Source organism: Lissotriton helveticus, chromosome 8, assembly GCF_964261635.1.
Source record: "Lissotriton helveticus chromosome 8, aLisHel1.1, whole genome shotgun sequence".
NCBI classification, from domain to species: domain Eukaryota; kingdom Metazoa; phylum Chordata; class Amphibia; order Caudata; family Salamandridae; genus Lissotriton; species Lissotriton helveticus.
Genome location: NC_136069.1, coordinates 1,213,539,219 through 1,213,561,045, shown reverse-complemented (window position 1 = coordinate 1,213,561,045; position 21,827 = coordinate 1,213,539,219). Strand labels below are relative to the sequence as shown.

The 21,827-nt window shown below is 48.1% G+C and overlaps 1 protein-coding gene across 1 annotated transcript in view; it reads right to left on the bottom strand.

Moving 5' to 3' along the window:
* Positions 1-21,827, bottom strand: part of LOC144773872 (lysozyme g-like) — a 930,039-nt gene that overhangs the window by 551,521 nt on the left and 356,691 nt on the right. The window contains exon 4 of the mRNA XM_078658957.1: positions 6,022-6,120. Coding sequence (XP_078515083.1) covers positions 6,022-6,120 — 99 coding nt within the window. The remainder of the gene's footprint in view (positions 1-6,021; positions 6,121-21,827) is intronic.

Below are 21,827 nucleotides of genomic sequence, written 5' to 3'. Positions count from 1 at the left end.
CGGATGTCACCGTGGTGGTTTCATAGTTGAGAGGCACTTCATCTGCAGTGGGGCGCCGAGATCCGGATGGCACCGAGGTGATGTCTAGCAAGTTGCTGTACTGGTGTGGTCATCCTACAATGCTGAAACTCGGCGTGGGTCGCCCCATTAGCCTGTGAGATGGCGTCAGTAGCGGACCGATGTGCGAATAGGCCGAAGGCAGCACAACGCGCCAAGATCCGGATGTCACCGTGGTGGTTTCATAGTTGAGAGGCACTTCATCTGCAGTGGGGCGCCGAGATCCGGATGGCACCGAGGTGATGTCTAGCAAGTTGCTGTACTGGTGTGGTCATCCTACAATGCTGAAACTCGGCGTGGGTCGCCCCATTAGCCTGTGAGATGGCGTCAGTAGCGGACCGATGTGCGAATAGGCCGAAGGCAGCACAACGCGCCAAGATCCGGATGTCACCGTGGTGGTTTCATAGTTGAGAGGCACTTCATCTGCAGTGGGGCGCCGAGATCCGGATGGCACCGAGGTGATGTCTAGCAAGTTGCTGTACTTGTGTGGTCATCCTACAATGCTGAAACTCGGCGTGGGTCGCCCCATTAGCCTGTGAGATAGCAGTTCTTTGGATTTGGGCCTGGCTCGTCTGCTGTAGTGGGGCGCCCCTTTACCGTTTCAGTTGCCATTCAGCTGAGTTTCGGCTGCTCTTGATGCTACAGCGACAGGCGGCTGCAACAGGACTCTCAAAATGGCGGCCTGTTCTTTGGATTTGGGCCTGGTCCACTAAAATGGCCCTGGGACACCTTAGAACTCGGACGCTCGATTTTTTTTTCCTTTCCTGTACATGCAAAAAAAGGTAAATGCCCGGTACGTTACACGCTTCATCTGCCACGATGAACTCTCTAGAGGAACCGAAAAAAAATATAGTTGTGGTAACTATACCATGCATCGTCATATGGAGAGGTGGCACCAATTAATTATAGTGCTGCATAAAAGAGAGATTTGGAGGAGAACCCCTGACCTGCTAGTACATTCATCAAAGAAGTGGCACTGAGCTTCAGAGGCAAGGGAAACGGTCCCAAATATTTAGAAGAACTTTGGAAAGATTAAAATGACATGTTTAGATTGTGGCAAATTTATTTCATGTGGACATCTGAGTGTTACTCTAATAAATACAGCATATGAACATCATCATAGTCGATGGTTGGTAGAGACATTTTGACTATATCCTGGACCTGCCCGTCCTCGCCCAAAATGGCGCCAGAATAAATGGGACTCGTAACTCCTTGTTGTGTACTGGTTGCAGAACCTTGAAATCACGAGATACGTATGCAGTTTTGAAGCACATGGCGGGCGGGGACGAGAATTGATTGAATATTTCGACATCCCTATTGATATTAAGTTCTGATGTGTTATTGATTACTGTACTGTTGAAAGTTCGAATTAACGTCACCCATGGTACTTGCCCGCAAATGTATATCTAGATAATTTTATTGTAACTGGCCCTGTCGTATTTTAATTATAAAATGTACGTCCACCGATTCCGTAACTGTTAGACACCTTAGTTCTTGCAACCTAATGGCCCGCCCGTTACGTTCCTCTACAGTGTAAATGTCTATTCATCATATACGATTACAGTTTGCTCCGTGGCCGGCCCACGTGGTTATAGGCTCGTATTTGTATAATGAAATTTTCACAATAAAGGTTTTTAAAAGAAAACATGGTAGTAGTATATACATTGGTAAAGTTTTTAATAATAGTCACTGTTTTAGAATCATTAAAAGGCAAGTGAAATAAAGCAGACCAATTACATGAAGGGTAAAAGGTATAATACGAAGGAACGCAGTAAAGATAAATGGTCAAGGGCTGTTGTGTTTTCTATTCCTGCAACATAAAGTGATCGATAAGAATCTCATATTCAGGCGTATCGGCGACTAAGACAGCAGGTCGACCCTCTTTTGCTCAACGGCTCCGTCATGGGACGAAGAAACGCTCTTTTTCTCGAAAAAAGAATATATTTTACTTGCAGGACAGTTGTAAAATTTCCGGGAAAGTACATTAGCCTGGAACATTATAACATATATTTAAGAAAAAATAATGTTCGGAAGTAATGAAAAGCGTAATTTTTAGGTCATATGACCAAGCCTTTCATCATTACAATAAGAAAAGTAAAATGAACCAATGAAAAGTTTTATTAACAAGTCACATGACTTGTTATGCTTACGTTACGCGCTGCGCGCCCCGGATGACTTCCGGATGCGCTAACGCGGCGCGTCATATGACGCATTACGCGACAACGCAGGTACAGAATATAGTCAAAATGTCTCCACCAACCAGCGGTCGGAACACAACCCCTTTCAGCAGGCTAAATAGTTCTGTTAAATGACAACAGAAGGGACAGGCAACAAGAACCATCAGTCAAAGAGGGGAGGGCTAGTTCTTCTCTACCGGGTTACATTGGGGCGCTACCGGAACTGATCGAATTGGTAGTCTACAGTGTTTCTGGATGTTTCAGACTGAAGCTGGGGTTAGCATGAGAGCAGCACCATTTCGTAGCTCCGTCGTGGTCATTCCGCAACCAATCATGGCAGCCGTTCTTTATCGTTATTTTGGGCGGGGTGGGTGGCGGAGCAGAGCTGTTTTGCAGCCATCATTGTGTGGAGTTCAGTTCATCTCACTAGTTTTGTATTTGTCATGAGGGGTTGTTCCTAATGTTTCTATTTTAGCGAGGTCAAAAAGAGATCCCATTAGTGGCCTACTGATTTTGCTCGATTCCTTTTCTTTTTTTTTACACGATTTTTCGTTATCTGCAAAGACTAAACAGAGTATTGCGACTCTGTGTTTGTTTGTAAATAGAGAATGAACCAAAGAGAACTAATTCTAAAACAGTAAATACTTGGATAACAATGAATCAAATGGAGAGAGAAGCAGGCACGACGGATTACAATGGGGGCAAAGACCTGCGTTAACTACCTTTCACTATCTGCAAAGAGAGAGTACTCCTAATAGAAATGAGGGGGGGGGGCACCATTCAAAGCAGATCAGTGTGCATAAACACGAAAATGTTTTCACTTACCACGTACTTGACATTCGACAGCTTATGATATTTGCTATTAAAAAACCATTGAAATTCACTGAAAAAACCATAGGTTATAGACCATATATAGTTAGGAATTAGCATTTACAAAACCTTGAAAATTCACTGAAAAAACCATAGGTTATAGACCATATATAGTTAGGAATTAGCATTTAAAAAACCTTATTTTACTCACACAAAACCATTGAAATTCCATATATAGTTAGTTGCACTAACTATATATTGCGCACCCGCAATCCACTGCTGATCATGTCACATATTACATCATTCATGACATGGTCAGTGACATCACTGATGACATCACTGATGACAACATCCAGTGATTATGTGTTTCTGTAAAGTTTAAATATGTTTTACATATTGAAGAATGAGTGGATGTATAAGTGTCTGAATGAAGGTTTTAGTAGGTGCGTGATTGACTGTATGAGTGAGTGATTAAATGCGTCTTACTGAATGCACGGGTTAGTGACTAAACTGTCTGAAAGTGTGCATCAGTATGTCTGTTGTTGTGCAAGCTGCTTCATGTGTTGATCAGTAGCTATATAAGTAGCTATATGGGTTATTGATTGGTTGCACAAGTATTTGTATGGGAGACTGAGTGTGTGTATGGCTGGCTGGGAGGTGTGTGACTCTGTGCAGATCAATGTGTACTTGTATCAGTGATTCTATAAGAGAGTAAGTATGTGTTAGTATATGTTTAAAAAATGTAAGGTGTTCTGTGTTTAACTGTATAGATGAGAAAATGGAAGTGTGATTGATTCTTTTCAGGACTGACTAGGTGTGTGAGTAACTCCATGGATGAGTGGCAGAGTGTGAGTGTCTGTATAGGTGTATGAGTGCATATGATAGTGTTGTCAAGATGAGTGATTGTATGTATGAATGATTGTATGAGTGAATGTGTGTGTAGACATAGGAATCAGTGAGTGCGTATGTAGTAACTAGTATTGGTGTGTCAATGGTTTCAAAAATTATACTCTGTATTTAACACTGGGTGTAACGGAGGTTATATTAGAGTGTGAGGAGATGCATTGTATTATCACATGAATGATATCATCAGTGATGTGATCATTGATGTCAAGTGAGATGTCATCAGTGATGTCATTTGAGATGTCATCAGTGATGTCATCAGTGATGTCACTGACCATGTCATGAATGATGTAATATGTGACATGATCAGCAGTGGATTGCGGGTGCGCAATATATAGTTAGTGCAACTAACTATATATGGAATTTCAATGGTTTTGTGTGAGTAAAATAAGGTTTTTTAAATGCTAATTCCTAACTATATATGGTCTATAACCTATGGTTTTTTCAGTGAATATATATATATATATATATATATATATATATATATATATATATATATATATATATATATATATATATATATATATATTCACTGAAACCTTGAAAAAGCCCAAAAGGTTATAGTGAAGTTATAGTTAGGAATTAGCATTTAAAAAACCTTAGCAATTCACAGAAAAAAAACAAAGGTTACAGGAACATTATAGTTGGGAAATGGAATAAACAACAGTAGGAATTCATTATAATTTCAGCACTTAAAGTTAGCTGAGCTAACTATAACTCACGCGCCGCAATGCTCTGCTTAAGACATCACATATATCACTCATGACATGGTCAGTGTCATCACTGATGACATTACTGCTATGGCGGAGAAGCGTCGCCCCACTGCTTTTAAGTAGTGCAATATAAAGGAAACATAAAATGATAATAACTTTGAGTTATTATCTTTTTATGTTTCTATGCATCTTTGTGGGTGGGTGGGACTGCTCTGTTCCCAGAGTAGGTCAGAGGAGGAGTGGTTTGCCTACTGTTAAGTGCACATGACTCTTTATCCTGTCCGCGGGCTGCCTAAACAGTCTTGTGCAGTTTCCCTGTTCTCCATGCAGGCTGCATTACATCTTGCTTTGAGAACATGCCCAGGCCCCCATTCCCTGGCTCAGCATCAAACTAGGATGCTCAGACCAATCACAACACTGCATTGCAGCATTGTGATTGGTCAGGGGAGCCTGGCTGTGCTTCCTGTTCCTCAAGTCAAGTCAAGGAGAGCAGGAGCAAACACGCAGGACCCAGCGGCAAGGTAAGTGTTTTTTTTACATTGGGCACAACCCCCACCCACCCTTCTCTCCCCTCCCAACCACGCCTGCCCTGCCACCCGTGAGCAATGCTGGCTGCCACTGTGCAAACACGCCTCCTGGTGCACTACTTTTTGGGGGAAGAACTCCACTTTAGTCCTCAGCCCTTCAGGAGGAAAAGAGACCCTATCCTTTCTAACTCTGTAGAGACTCTTCTGTGCCAGGCTACCTGTGCACAGTTGGCAGGTTGCACATGATGATTGTCTTACATGTTCAGCCCTCATATGTGTAAACATGTGTTCATGTGTAGCCAGCCAAGTGCCCCTTGCCCTTTATGAGTTGCAGCAGCTTCATCTCAATAGGAGACACTGGAGATAAACACTTGCAGTCCTTCAACCATGTGATTACTATGCATGAGACAGTTGTTGTGAGGCTCACCTACAGTAAAAAGTCCACGTCCAGGTGATCTAAAAACAAAAATCATTGCAGACTAAATGGGCAGAACCCATTTTGCTACAGATGTAATATGGGAGATACTTACCAGTTCATTGTGAGGGTGTAACCTATGAACATACACAGTGTATATACTATTACAAAATGTGCCTTATTACCCTGCATAATTTGTCTTTTCTTGCAGCATTATTTAGTCAACCCTGTTGCATAATTTGGCCCTCTCCATCGGATAATTCCATTGGCCCTGGACTTTATGCTTCTTGCAGTTAAGCACCCTCAAATTATATTTGCATAAAATGAGATGGAAAATGAGTTTGTTGGTTCATGCTATTCAGACAAGAAATTGTACCAACTACAATATGGTAGCCTGTCAGGAATGAGATGATACCTACCACAATATGCTAGCTCGTCTTGCATTGCGGTTGAACAGTCAACTCCAGTTGTCGGGACCTCCATGATATTTCCAAAGCATCCAGATTTTGGAGGGACACCTAGAGGGGGTGAACAAAACAGATATTGTTTACCCTGTTTACAAAATGATGACTGTGCGCATGCTCATGAGCTGGCACATCTAGCTCCATGTGACACATTTCAATTATATTGTACCAGTTTACTGCTATTATTATCAAATCTTCAAATCTTCTGCCACTCTAGCACCAGTTGGGGTGAGTAACTGGAAACGTTGCCTTTGCGGCTTAGAAATGTGTGTGACCAAATTGTGCAATGTGTTTCCCTGCACTCCTTTAGCTACTCTCTACAGGTCTCAAGACAATGTTCTCATTCTTTCCATCTTCATTAGCTTGGCTAAATGTATTCTGTTTTGTTCAAACTATACCTGGACAAGGGTGCTGTGGTTAGGACTTCATTTTTAACTTTTATATCTTGGAAGCACAACTTTATGGAACGCAGCTGCGTGGAAGTAGTAAACTCACTAGTTGACCCTTGTGAGGTCTTCCTTGGTGATTAGGCATTTACTTTCTGTTGCCCATTAAAGGACAAAACAATGTATTTAATCTTGCATAAAATGTTAATTATAGCTTAGTATGTAGTGCATTATACTTTTATCGGATACACTTGGCAGGACAGTTTATGGCTATAATAAGGGGGGACCTGGGGAGAGCCGTGCGCGAGCCGGTCTCTCCCCGGGTAGATTCGCGCAGCATCAGTGGCCACGGCAGGTGGGTCTTGATGAGCGAGGGCCAGGTGGGTTAATTAGGGCCAGGCAGGGCAGGATAGCATTGCGCACTAGGGAGGTGGGCAGCGAGGTTCGTTTTGTGTGCTTTCCCTGGGCTTTACCTGGAGATGGCGGACTCGGAGGAAGTGCGGAGGGCGGTCCGGGTCCTTTGCAGGGCCGGGCGTGAGGATTTGCTGTCCCCTGGTGTCTCTGGCGCGGTGTGGGTGGGGCTCGCCCGCCCCGTTCGCAAGGCGGCCGGGGGAGTTGCCAAGGCAGTATCGGCATGCCTTTCTCCACCGGCTGAGAGCGAGGACGACGGCGAGGCGGCGATGCCGGAGGCAGAGCCTTCAGGCGAGGCGGGTCCCGAGGAGCAGTTCCATGCCCGCTCTGGAGTGCCGGGCCCCCTGCCACAGGTATGTCCCCCCCCCAGTGGGGCTGCTGTTGTGCATGGGGTGTCCGGCGGGAGGCGGGGTCGCTCCGGGGGGAGGCTCCTTCGGAAGGGGAATACTTTTCCAGCATGCAAGACCCTTAAGCCTACCTCATCAGCAAGAGGTCGGCGGGGGAGGTACCTGGTGTCTGGAGGCCCTTCCTCCGAGCCTGGTTTGCGGTCTGCTTCAGTGCCTGCCCCCCCTCCAGTGGTGGAGCCCCCCCAGCCTGGTTTGGGCCCTTTCCTGGTTTTCAATGGGCAGCGTTATCTGCTTTCGCCAGCCCCATGTGCTGCACCTGGGTTTCCTGCAATGTCAGAGGCTTCTGAGGGTCATGTTGTGGGCCCTGTGGGGCCTGGGGGCTGTGTTTCCGCGTCTCCTTCCCCCTTTTCCCAGGGTTGCTCGGTTGCTTGTGGGGAGTCCACCCCGCCTGCTATTCTCCTGGATGGGGTTGTGCGCGGGCCTTCGGAGGGGGTGGTGGGCCCTCTTTCGCTTCCTGTTCTTTTCCCACAGCCTTCTGGGGGTGTGCATTTTGTGGGGGATGCCTCGGCTGCTCCTTGCCCTCCTTCCACTGTGTCCTTTCCCAAACCACGGGGGGCGCCCCTTGCTGTACCTGTCCAGCGGCGTGGCCCTTTGGGTGGTGGCCGGGGAGTAGGGTTGGCCACTGGTGCGGATTCGGAGGTGACTTCTCTAGGTGCGGCTGGGGGTTTCGGCGCATCGGTATCGGTGCGGTCCGGTCTGAGCGGCCGTGCGGAAGACTCCTCTTACTGCGGGTCCTCGGTTTCCAATTCAGAGTGGTTCACGGGCTGCCCCAACGGCGGTTTCTGGGGAGGGGAGAGCGGAAGGGGTTTCTGGACGGACCCCCTTTTTCAGAAACAGGGCGCGGTGCGCAGTACTGGTCTTCCTGCGGGTCCTCAGTTTCCCATTCAGAGTGGTTCACGGGCTGCCCCAATGGCGGTTTCTGGGGAGGGGAGAGCGGAAGGGGTTTCTGGAGCGGACCCCCTTTTTCAGAAACAGGGCGCAGTGCGCAGTACTGGTTTTCAATGGGACTCTTATGAGGGAGGTGTGGGAGAAGGGGAGATTCCTGGTGGAAGTGGTGACTATGTTGGAGATGATGTTTTACATTTGGATCTTTATGATGATGATTGGGAGGAGGGAGAAGTTCGGGATGAGGAGGTTGCTCCTGGGTTACCGGTTCGGACCGGGGCTTTGGGGCAATCCTATGTTCTCAGTGTTTTGCAGGAGTCTGGAGCGGACCCTGCAGCAGCGAGAATTCCGGCTAAGCGGCCACGCCAAGGGGATCCTGCGGTGTTTCGGCAGAAGTTGGCACAGTTGCCTACAGGTAAGAAGGGTTGGTGGTCTGTGTGTCAGCAAGGGGAGAGTCTCCCCGTTAAACAGACTCGTTCTATTGGTGTTGGAGATGGGAATGTGGGGGAGCAAGTTGCTCATCCAAAGCTGTCTGAGCGGCAGGCTACTGTGCCGGCTACGTCTCGAGGGGAGGAGACCGCCGCTTCAGCGGGGCGGTCAGGTGATGTGGCTCCTGTGGCCAATGCAGGGGACCCGGCTGTTCCCACGAAATTGCCATATTCTGGCATTGGTATGCCGTTAGGTTCCCACTTGTCGGAAAAAACTAAATCTCGCATTTGGGGTAATTGAGTTTGTTGATGTTTTTAAATTGCTCCATCGGGATTTGCATTTAAAAGAAGGGTCTAAGGAGGAGGAGTTGGAGTTGGCGCGGAGGCCGCGGTTTCCCAAGTCCATTGAAAATTGGACGTCTGCCTTTTTGATTTATGCTAGTGTCTACTGCCAGCCTCATGCGGATAAGGCTGTGGCCATGCTGAAATATGTGGACGTCATCAGGAAAGCCTACAGCTATTTTGGGGGTTTTGCTTGGCTGTCGTATGACGAGGAATTCCGTGCGTGGATGAGCTTGTTCCCTGAGCGTTCCTGGGGTGAGGTTGATACCGAGTTGTGGTTGCAGTGGATGTCTTCAGCCCATCCCCCCGCCACTACTCACACGGCTAGTGGTTTACCGATAACGTATCGGCCCTTTCCTTCTCGCCCCGCTCACGTTGGGGCGGGGGTTCTGGGCAGAGGACAGTCCACTCTCTCGGGCACCTGTTGGCATTACAACAGGGGCCTGTGTGCCCGGCCTTTGTGTAGATACAAGCATGAATGTGCCCAGTGTGGTGGTCGGCACACACTCACCCAATGTTTCCCGGGCCACCGCGGGGGCGATGCAGGTCGGGGTTCTTGGGGCAGAGGCCAGTCTTCTCACTTTGGCGCAAAGGGCTCCTACTCCTATTAATGTGGTGCTGTTGGATTGCTGGTTGCAGGATTACCCAGATGTGGATGCGGCAAAACGCTTGTCTAGGGGTTTCAAAGTGGGTTTTCGGATTGGGTACCAGGGACCTTGGAGTGGGAGGTGGTCCGACAATTTGAAATCTGCTAAAGAACTCCCCCAGGTTGTGCAGAGGAAGTTAAATGCTGATGTGGCGGCGGGCAGAGTGGCTTGCCCCTTTTTGCACTGCCCGTTGCCGGATTTGATTGTGTCCCCTTTGGGAGTTGTCCCCAAGAAAGCGGCTGGTGAATTCCGGCTTATTCATCATTTGTCTTGGCCCGAGGATTCTTCCATCAACGACTTCATTGCCCCAGAGGATTCGAGTGTTTCTTACGCATCGGTGGACGATGCTTTGGGGTTGGTGAGGACTGCGGGTTGGGGTGCTCTGCTTGCAAAATGTGACATACAGTCGGCTTTTCGCCTTTTGCCAATCCATCCCTCTGATTTTGGCCTGTTGGGGATGCATTTCCAGGGGAAGTATTATGTTGATCTGGTCTTGCCTATGGGGTGTGCGGTGTCATGTGCATTGTTCGAGACATTTAGTACTTTCTTGCAGTGGCGATTTTCCTTCATCAGTGGCCTTGGGCTGGTCTGCCATTACCTGGACGATTTCCTGTTTATTGGGGCGCGGGATTCCGCTCAGTGTCGGCTGGCATTGCAGACTTTTCAGGCGATGGCCGGGGAGTTGGGGGTGCCGTTGGCTGCTGACAAGACGAAGGTCCCAGCACCACTTTGACTTTTCTGGGAATCGAGATTGATACATTGGCCATGGTGGCGAGATTGCCCGCTGCTAAAGTGCAAGAAATTTCTTTCTTTTTGTCTTCTGTGGTGGTGGAGCGCAAGTTGGAGCTCTGGAAAGTGCAGAAACTTTTGGGGTACTTGAATTTTGCGTGCCGGGTGGTTCGAGCGGGCAGGACCTTTTGTAGGAGGTTGGGCATGTCCTTGTCCGGGGCATATCTTCCGCACCCCAGTGTGCGCATCACGGCGGCCATCAGGGCAGATCTGAGTCTCTGGTTGTCTTTTTTGCGGGACTTTAATGGCGTGTCTCTCTTTTTCGCGGAAGAGGACATGGTTTGGCAAGTGCAGATCTACACGGATGCCTCTGGTGCCCATGGATTTGGTATCTTCTGGGAAGGGCGATGGTGCGCTGCCAGCTGGCCAGATCATTGGCGGAGTCATGGCCGTAGTATTGCCTTTTTAGAGTTGTTTTCCCTGCTAGTGGCTCTGTGCATCTGGGGTGCTGAATTTCAGGACAGATCTCTGTTGTTCCACGTGGATAATCTGGCGGTAGTTCAGCTGATTAATCATCAGAAGGCAAGGGATCTGCGTGTCCTGAAGTTGCTGCGTGTGTTCATGTTGCAGTGTATGAAGTTGAATATTGTTTTCAAAGCGCAACATATACCTGGGACCACTAATTGTATAGCGGACGCTTTATCTCGATTTCAGTGGTCAGAATTCCGCAGATTGGCTCCTGGGGCAGATCCCAAGCAGACTCAGATTACACAGTACGTATGGGCCTGGGGGGAGTGAGAGTCTCTCAGCTGGTGGAGCATTCGGTAGCTTCTTCTACTCGCCGGAGTTATTTAGAAAGCTTGGAGGGAATTTTGGGAATTTGGTAAAGGCTTTGCTGTACCGCATGGAGGGTTGTCTGCAGAGCAATTTTTGTTGTCTTTTGTGTTACATCTTGTTGATAAAGGTCTGTCTCACACGACCATTTCCAGCAAATTGGCAGGGGTTTCTTTTTATGGTCTGCTGCACTGGGGGAGGGATCCAGTTGAGGGGGTGTTGGTCAGGAAGGTTTTGAAAGGGCTGGGTAGGTTGCAGTCTGTTTCCAGGTTGTTGCGCCGCCCAGTCACTTTTGACTTGCTTCAGCAGTTGTTATCTCATTTAAGGGGTTGCTGTTATGATGATTTTGAGTTTTTCAAATTTCGTTTGTGTTTTGTATGGCTGTTCTTCGTAGCCTTTTGGGCTTCTGAGCTTCTAGGTTTGCGCACCAGGGTGGGTTTGACCAGTGACGAAGTGATTTTGGAACATGATAGGTTGCGCATTTGGTTGCGCGCTTCCAAAACGGACCAGTTGGGTAGGGGTAAGTGGGTTTTCTTAGGTAGGAGTGGTGTTGTGGATTGTTGCCCGGTGCGTGAGTGGGAGTGTTTTTTGCAGTCTTGGGTTTTTTCGCCTGGTGTGGTTTTTTGTCATGCTGATGGCAGTCCCCTTACCGTTGCCCAGTTATTGGCTGTGCTCCGAAAGGTCTTGTTCACTTTGGGGTTGGAACCTTCCCAGTTTGGTACACACTCCTTTAGGATTGGGGCGGCGACGGAGGCTGCTCGTTTGGGGTGGGATTGGTCTCGGATCCGTACAATTGGGCGTTGGAGGTCGAAGTGCTGCGAGAAAAATGTGCGAAAGTAGCGCATTTTTGCACTATTAACATTTCTTTTTCTTCTAGGTCCCTGGCTCAGGCGGGCTGGCTTAAAACAGAGAGTGTGGATTATTGGACACTTCTTCGTGAAATGGGCTGCTGTGGCTGCAGAAGGAAAACTTTGTGGGCGCTCTCTGGGGCTCAGCAGTTTAACCGACGAGGTTGTGTGGCATGGGATTGGGGGAATGCGATGGGGGGGTTGCTTCAGTTGCTGGCTACTCTTTGTCTGAAGGGTGGGGGCCCGCCTGACCTGCTAGTGCTTCATCTGGGCGAGAATGACCTTGTCTCTTTATCTGGTTTAACTTTGATTAAGTCTATGCAAATGGATCTGGAAGTACTCAAGGTAGCATGGGAAACCACCATGTTAATCTGGACTGAATTCGTACCTCGACCTCACTGGACTGGTGCAAGGAAGGATTCTGCTATGGAAAAAGCACGGAAATAGGTGAACCGTGCTATGAGAATCTTTTGTAAGGATTTATGTATTTATGCGTTGGCCCACCCTCATTTGCAGGTTTCGGAATGGCACCTATTTCGTGCGGATGGTGTCCATCTTTCACCAATGGGTCAATCCTTTTATCTTTTAGAGTTACGTGATTTAGTTGCCAAGGTGCTTGATGTTCAATTGTGGTGCTCTCAGCGTTCCTTTTAACTCTGCGGGTGGGGCAGGAAAACTCTAAAGGTTTTCCTGGGTGGTGGATTTTTAGTGGGGGGTGGGCAGCCTGGAGCGGGTTGGTCCATCCTCAAAAGGCAGTTGTAGGAAAGGAAGGGGTATACATAAGAGTTAGGGGCTTCTGGTTTGTTTAGGGTTAACTTGGTGGGGGGTTTATCAGTTGGGTAGGAAGGTTCTGTTAGGCTGAGAGCTGTTTGATTTAATAATTAATTAAATGAATAAACAAGATTGTTTGATGTGTTCACACCTGTCTTAATAAAGTGGCCTTTCTTGCTGACTAAGAAGTTGTGGACAATGACTTTCTTGCGCGAGGGGGGAACTGGGGAGAGCCTTGCGCGAGCCGGTCTCTCCCCGGGTAGATTCGCGCAGCATCAGTGGCCACGGCAGGTGGGTCTTGATGAGCGAGGGCCAGGTGGGTTAATTAGGGCCAGGCAGGGCAGGATAGCATTGCGCACTAGGGAGGCGGGCGGCGAGGTTTGTTTTGTCCCACCCACCCTCCCCCATGGTTTTTCGTTGGGTCCTTTTTGTTTTTCCAGTGCCTTCATTCTGGTGGGCTAGGGTTTTTTTTTTTATTTTTGCCACTGTAAGACAGGTTGTTTTCTTTGTGTGGGGTGGGCAGCCTGGAGCGGGTTGGTCCATCCTCAAAAGGCAGTTGTAGGATAGGAAGGGGTATAGATAAGAGTTAGGGGCTTCTGGTTTGTTTAGGCTTAACTTGGTGGGGGGTTTATCAGTTGGGTAGGAAGGTTCTGTTAGGCTGAGAGCTGTTTGGTTTAATAATTAATTAAATGAATAAACAAGATTGTTTGATGTGTTCACACCTGTCTTAAAAAAGTGGCCTTTCTTGCTGACTAAGAAGTTGTGGACAATGACTTTCTTGCGCGAGGACAGGGACTGCTTCCCGAAAGTTTTTTTACTGGAAAAAATGAAATTATAACGTTGCTCACTAAGGTCCTCATTCTTTTCAGTCTCTTTATAATGATTTGGGAAGAAATAGGAGATTCTGCTTACATCGGTATTTCAAGTAATGCAGTGATTTCATGTGACATTACGGAAGGATTTGCTCAATCAGACCCAGTGGAATTACACCCAGAAATTGACCCGGAAATTGACCTGGAAATTGAGAAAAACTTGCCAAAATTGGTGTGCTAGCAGTGATTTCTAGTCTTATTCCTCATTTCATTGGGGATCTATAGGGCATTACCCATGGAAAGAAGATCATATTGCATATTGAAATTAATGATACCCATGGTGTTAATAATTTCAGGTGTGAAATTACCACATTGGAATTACTGATGAAGTTGTGATGGGACCCTGAGTTACCCCTCCCTTGAAGCAAACATCTCTCTTCTGGGAGCCAGAGATTGTTGTAGATGCCCAGGAATTGAGTACTAATATTCATATACATTTCTGCAACCAAAATGCATTAGCTGTGATGCAAAGTCTTACTAAGCCCGAAAACGTGTTTTAAATATTTTACTATGGAGAAAGTCATGGAGTCTATGTATTTCTTTCAATTTTTAGGGTGTTCGCTTCCTGTTCCTATTCAAAAACACATTTACTCCCACCCTTGACTTAGAGACGTTTTAAGGTATGGGCAAAGTGGGCTCCAGCCCAGAGACCCAGCCTTTCAGGGTGATAATAGATTTGGATCTGTTCTATACACAGTCCTGCCCTGGTGACCTGAATGATTCTTAAGCATAGATAGTTTTAAATATTCTTTTCCATTAATATGTATTTTAATATGAGTGATGTGTGTGAGTTTATTACGGATATTTCAGTACCATGCAACATCCATAAAAAAGTTCCTTTTACATCAAAAGAGGACCTCAGTTGCAGAGATGATTTGCAATATTGCTAATAAACTGCTGCTATATTACAATATTGAAATCACATATCACTGTCCCTGAATATTAGATATAAACATATTCAGAATTTCGACCAGTGTGTCTGCAATGTCGGTCACTTTTACATAAAGGGCGTGAAAAAAGCTGACATTTGATCATAAATATAACGCTGTTCCTAACAGGGGCCCCAAAAATGTGTTTGGCCTAGGGCCCTCTAATCCTTAAGATGTCCCTGCCTTGACTAAGTTACATTTGTAGGTTTTTGCAGAGTGGAAAACTACCGGCAATCTAAATATTTTGGAATTTATGAATGTTTAACAGTTTATGGACCTAACAAGGAATGCCAGTGACCAGTGATTTACAAAATGTGCTTGCACAGAAATTTCGTCATACAACCAAAATTTCTGTCTCATCATATGGTATTTCAAATGGAATTAGTACGGGCATATGGAATGGTGCAATTTCAACATTCCTGACTCTGTTAATCAAGAAAGGTATTTCCCTTTTATCAATGGCTTTTTTTTTGCACATCTTATTTGTGGGAATGTTGCCCTCCATAATTAAATTGAAGAACCCCATGCTTATTGTATTTTTAAGACACTGAAGTCATGGATATCAATTAGGGGTCTCCAGGGGTCACATTTGCAACATTGCTACCCCGACACTGCCTTTGTGACCCCTGGCCTGAAAGGTGGGGAAATCAGTGCTCAGAACACAGGGGTGTCTCGCATTATCAGAATCAAGCCCTAACCTCGTTTTCTGTGCATTTTAATGACACTTATAGTGAATAATAATTTATTATTCACTATTAGTGTAAAACAAAGTGGAGCAGTAAGATCTAGATCTTCACTGGCATCTTATATAACAATAATATTATGGTTTTAATGTTTGTTGTGTGCATGCATGTGGGTGAGAGTGAGTTGTAATGAAAGAGCGTATATATGTGTGAGCATGCATGTTTGCATATAGGATCATGGATGCCTGTGTGTATGCTTCAAAATGAGTAAGTCTAAGTGAGTCAGAGTAAGAGTGAGTGAGAGAGTATGTATGAGTGATCGAGGGTGAGAGTGAGTGCACAAGAGTAAGTAAAAATTAATGAGTGCAAGTCAGTGCTAATGATAGAATGAGTGTGAATAAATGAATGTAAGTGAGCATGTGTTGTTATGCTTGCAGGACCACTGTTGGATCTGACATGCTTCTTGGCTTATAGAAGCACCTTTACAAAATATTGGTAATGGAATACTGCGTAGAGACTGATAGTATGTGTGAAGCTTCCAAACTTTATCCCAGTCACTGCTCGGTTTTGACGGATTCTCTGAGCGAGTGGTTCCATGTACAGGGCAAACAAGAGGGGTGACAGTGGGCACCCCTGCCTCGTACCCCTCTCGATACCAAAACTGGCTGAACTGTAGCCATTAACCCGTACTACTGCAGTGGGGGATTTGTAACAATTAAAGATAAAAGTACGGAACTTCTCTCCAATCCCCACCTTGGCCAAAACGAGTTCTAAATAGGGCCAATGAACCCGGTTGAACGCTTTCTCGGCGATGACCGCCAACATCATACGTTCCCCTGGTATTCGGAAGGCTTTTTCGATCAGGTGGACTACGTGTTTGGTGTTGTCCACCGTCTGACGCTCAGGGACAAAGCCCGCCTGATCTGGGTCTACGATGCCTGGAAGATAGGGGGCCAGTTGTGGCGCGAGGATGCCTGTATATAATTTGAGGTCGACATTGAGTAATGAGATCAGCCTGTATGCTCCGCATTAAGTCCTGTCCTTCCCTGGCTTTGGGATGACCGATAGTGATGCAAGGAGGAGATCAGGTGAGATGGCACTAGGTTCGGCGAAGGTGTTAAAGAGGCGGGTGAGAAGCAGGGCGAGTGTGGTGCAAAAGGTCTTATAAAAAATAGCTGAAAAGCCTTCCGGCCTGGGGCTTTCCCTGATTTGAGCTGGGCGATAGCGGCCACCACCTCTTCAATGCGGATGTCCCTCTCCAGATATTCCAAGAAATTCACCGCAGCCGGGCGGTTCGGGGGCCAGTCGGTGTACAGAGTAGCATAAAAATTGCGGAAAGTAACCACTATCTGGGCATCGTCTGTCACCATGGAGATCTCCCTGACCTTCTGCTGTTGCCGTGCCACCCGTAACCAGTTGGCCAAAAGGCGTCAGCATCTATCCCCTCCGGTATAGTAGGCGTGTTGGAGCCTCAGTGCTGCGTATTCCGCGCAGTCCATTTCTAGCGCCGCTAGAAATTTCCGCGCTGCTTTGAGTTGTTTCCAAATTCTTGGGGCCCCAGTTCGTTGGTGAATTTGTTCTAGTTCATGTACGCATTGTGTAAGTTTGTCCCGTTTGCTTTGCCTATCCCTGTTTTGAGTCATGTGGGTGGTGTCCGAGTTGGTATTGTGAGACAGGTAGTCTTGAATAGCGTTTTGAACATGTTTCACTACGTCCTTCCTATGCAATAACGTGTCACGGAGCCGCCACACTCTAGGGGGTATGATGCAGGTGGTAGGGTGAGTGTAGTGATGACTGGTGCATGGTCCGACAGTGAAATGACCCCTATGTCTGTGGAGGTAGCAAGAGTGCACACCGGGCTTGAAGCCAATAGGTGGTCTAATCTGGCATATATTTTGTGTGCGTTAGAGTAATAGGAATACTCCTTCTCGTGCGGGTGGCTTAGGCGCCAGAGATCGTGAAGATCTAGGTCCTTTAGCCTGTCTATGCTACTGGACGAGAGTGCTCCCGTCTGGTGAGTGCGTTGGCCAGACCTATCCATGACAGCGTCGAAGACCATGTTCAGATCCCCCCTAATATAATATGTCTGTCTGATGTGGCGGTAGCTTCAGTGAGAGCTGAGTGCAGGAATCGTTCTTGGCCCTCATTGGGGCCGTATAGGGACCCAACTGTAAACGTGAGACCCCCTTGGGCAAAGCGATATTCAAGCATCCTCCTCCGCAGTTCCACGCTCCTATGGAGGACCTCCCCCTTGAAGTGTCGTGCCACCAGAATTGCCACCCCTGCTGTCTTGGTAGGACTAGAAGAGAAGTATTGCCATGGAAATTTACGTGAGCGGAGTCGGTGGCAATCTCGGGCCAACAGATGTGTCTCCTGTAGCAAACATATATCCGCTTGCGTGTTTTCCAGGTGGGATAGGATAGCACGTCGGTTAACAGGGTTATTGAGACCCCGCACATTTAGGGTCAGTATCTTAAGGGTGGTCGGTGGCATAGTATGTGGTGGTATAGGTCATGTCTGTGTCTACAATCTGGTGACTCATGACAGATGGAGGAGAACCGATATTGCTAGGTGGGGCCCACCAACCTGCTTGGAAGCGAAATCTAGAATAAAGGGACAAAAGTGGAGCACTGGACGACCCTCCCTCCCCTACCCCCCAAAACTCTCCTGAACCCCCCACCTTCCCTTCCCCCAACTCCCATCCCTCCCCCCTCCCCCGAAAATCCCCCCAACCAGGACCGACCTATCTCCCCCTTCCCACCCCCACATCTCCCCCCGCCACCCCTCCCGTACCCCAACCCGTGACCCCCAAATGCAAACCATAGTCCCAGGCCTGTCAGTACACAGTTCAGACCTGTGGTAACAATAAGCGGAGGAGTGTGTGGCAGTGGCGACCTCATTGGCCCCCCGCCCATCCCCCGTCGCACCTGCGAAGTGTCAGTGCAAAGATGAAACCCCTTCTGTCAGCGCAACATCCGTTCAAGGTCACTGTGTCCTTAGACACTTCCTGGATAGCCGCCGCTTGCTCCTGAGCCATCGTCATCGGGTCCGGTTTAAGAGCAGCTTGGGGTGAACGTTGGCGTCCCACTCTTTGCCATCCCTGTCGTGAGGTGCTTGGTGATTTATCTTGAGATGGTCGCGGCAAAGCCCCCTCCGTTTGCAAGTCATTTTCCGTGTCGAAGCCCAGTAGGGTGCACCTGTCCCGCAGGGAACAAAGTTGGTGTAGGTTTCCTTTCCATTTAAAGATGAGCCTGAAGGGGTGGCCCCGTGAGTAGGGAGTCCCGTTGTCCCGCAAGAACTTCATTGCCACCCTGAAGGCCTTCCTCTTTTGCAGGGTGATGACAGCGAGGTACTGATATAATGCCACTGAGTGGCCTTGAAACTGCAAGGGCTGCTTCTGGCGAGCCTCCCTTAGGATTCTTTCTTTTAAAGGAAAGTCAGGTAGGAAGGCTAGGATATCAGGCGGGGGAGCCGGCGCCTGATGCTCCAGGCTCACCCTGTGCGCCCTGTCAATGCAGACTCCCCCACAATCTCACGGAACAATCCCTGTAGGAAGCTGGCAACGTTGCTCCCCTCCATCTTGGAAGGCACTCCTCTGACCCGTATGTTGTTTCGTTGAGAGCGGTTTTCGAGGTCCCCCGCTTGCGCCTATATATCGACTTGCTGCTCGCGGAGGCGAACCACTTCCTGCTGCAATTGTTCCACCTCCACGCTCCTGGCTTGGTCCACTTCCTCCACCGCTGCCACTCGATCCCCCAGGCCATCCACATCCCGCCTCAGCTCCCTGTGTTCCCCCGCCATGTCTTGTTTGAGCGTCTGAAAGTCCTCCCTCAGGGAGTTAAATAGGGACTCTAGGAAGGCTTTAGTGATGGGAGCCCCTCCATCTTCCTGTCCTGAGGGGTCTTTTGCTGCTGCCGGGGGCATTGGGCTCTTCTCTCCCTTGGGGGTACCCTTGGATAGCATTTCGGTGATGGTGCGGCCGCCCCTTTGGCTCGTATTAGCCATGATGCGCCAAATGCCCTGTTCTTTGGGCCAGCACGAACAGAAGACCTCCTGGCGAGTGCACTCCCCCACGCTGTACTAGCAGCACAGGCCGTGGGCCGAGCTCTTCCGGGTGTAGACAATGACTAGGTGGCCGGTGGCCCCGGTGCGCGTCACCCTCTAGCTGCAAGGGGGGAGGGGCTTTGCAGGATGTCCGCCTCTGGGCCTTCCCATTGCCTGGCAGCGTGATTCGGTCTTTACATCACCGGCTCTACCTGGGCCCAAACCGACTCGGGCCCCAGACGTTCCACGCCGTGAGCATTCCCCGGCTGCAGAGCCCCCCGGCAGTGGGCAATCTTCGCTAGCCCCGCCGCTGCACTTCGCCTTCTGCGTGCACTGGCTCTGGGTAGGGCGGGCTGATTGCTGCACTGTCCTCCTGCCTTGCGCCTCCGTTCCACACTAAGGTTGCCGCTGCTGATAAGCAGGCCATGCTCAATTTGCGCGCTGCTGTAGCGTGCTGTCAATGTTGCGCCGGCCGCAGCCCCGGCGGGAGCCGTTCCACGAGGGGGGAATGCACTGCCAGAGGTCCGCAGATCGGGCTACTGAACCCCAAGTCCTTCTGGGTCCGAAGCCGACTCAGGTCCCAGGTGCTCCGTTGGTGCTCACCTCCCGCTAATAGAGCACTACAGGCGCTGGGCCGCCCACATCAGGTCTGTCGCTCCGGGCCGCTCTCTTTACGTGTTGGCCCTCGCTCCCTAGGCCATCGCAGGGGAACAGCTGTTCTGGGGACCGGGTCAAGCTCAAGGATGGCGCCTCTGTCCCTCACGCTAGGTGCTGCCGCCCATTCGCCACCGCCGATGCTTCTGGAAGGCGAACTGCGCCAGGACCAGCGCCAGGGGCTCGATTCTTGCGCTCACCCAGCGCCTCCTTTGCCGCCGCAGGCCATACCCACCTCCTTCTACCTCGGTATTTAGGCGCCGCCTCAGCCGGAGTCTGCGCCGGTTCTCCGCAGCCCCTCACAGGATAGGCGACTGCTGGCAAACCACCTCTCTCACTCTATGGGGCAAAGCGCCGGGGATCAGGCTTGCGGCTGCAGGCCCCAATCACCGGTCTCAATTTTCGCGCTTCCCGGTCAGCGTCGCCACCGCCTCAAGCTGTGCTCACCGCCTGTCCCAGAACTCATCAGGCGCCACCGGCACGTTTGGTCACAGTTGCTCCCACCGTCAGCACTGTTTGGCGGCCTCCCAGGCGGGCTCTTCTCGGCGGGCAGCTGCAAGCAGGACTCGCCGCGGGTCACTCTGCGCCCAAGCCGCCATTTTCTCCGTACAACCGATCTCGCTCCACGGGGAAGATAGCAGTCCCCAGAGGCAGTCGCACGCCCACTCGTAGCCACGGGGATAGCCACCAGATGCCCCGTCCTCCCCGGGCACAAAAGTCGTCAGCTAAGGGTTCCAATGCTGATGTAGGGGCTAAGAGGGGATCCGGGCCGGGGAGCCTCCTGAAGGAGCGTCGGATCAGGCCGCCATCTTAGCCACGCCCAGTGAGTGTTTTTTAGAGCCTACTGCTTTTTAGAATATGCGAAAATTGTGCATTAAAATGCACTAATAAATTACATTTTTGTCAATATTTTATCAAGGATGAGAACCCCCAACTTTTACTCTCCCCTACAAGAAAATCTTATATTAATTATGCAATTACGTTACTTCAGCAATGTTCATTTTTGTGATGTCATCATGATTATAGATATATGACATCACTTCTTGGGATGATGCAGGGTCAAGGGTCATATGATGGAACTTTCTATGACACCATTAAGGTCAAAAGGTATATGATGTTACTTCCACTACCCCTTGCATTTTAGTGAATCGACTTCCATGACTGCAGTTTATACACAATAGCGCAGCACGAGTTCTCAGCAAAAAGAGCAATAATTTCAGCTTATGCTAGCACTTGCATAGTGTAAGGTAAAGAATAGTCACAAAATTAAATTGTTTCTCTAAGCCATGTAGTCAGCTGTAGTCATAGACAATAATGTATAAAATTAATGTCATTCTTTTTTACTTGGCAATGTATGGTTGTTAGACCCAAATAAGAACCATGAATAAAACATTCACGCTGAGATTTATCATTTGTAATTTAGTCACTTTTCCATTTTGAAGAGGGGAGACCAGTTGTACATAAGTGTGACCTGGAAGAGGATATAACAGTGTCAAATGAGTGCTCACTAACTGCTTATTCACTCCTAAAGTGCTTCTTGAATATATAAATGATGTTACCAATTAGGAAGCTCTTCTTGGTAAGGAATCTATGACATAATATCAACAGACAGAATATAGACATACAAAAATATCGACACAAAAATATCAAAATCAAAAATATCGGAGTTCTATCTAAATAAAGGTAAGTACAAAAACATCGAAAAAAAATATAGTAATACAAAAATATCGAAGTAAAAAATATCGTTTTTTTAAATGTATTAACAATAATGTAACAATAATTTAAAAATACATATCATTTAGCAAATTAAAAATATAAACATTAAAACATATAAAAAAAATAATAACTAATACAAACACATTTAAAATAAATTAAAAACTATATATAAATT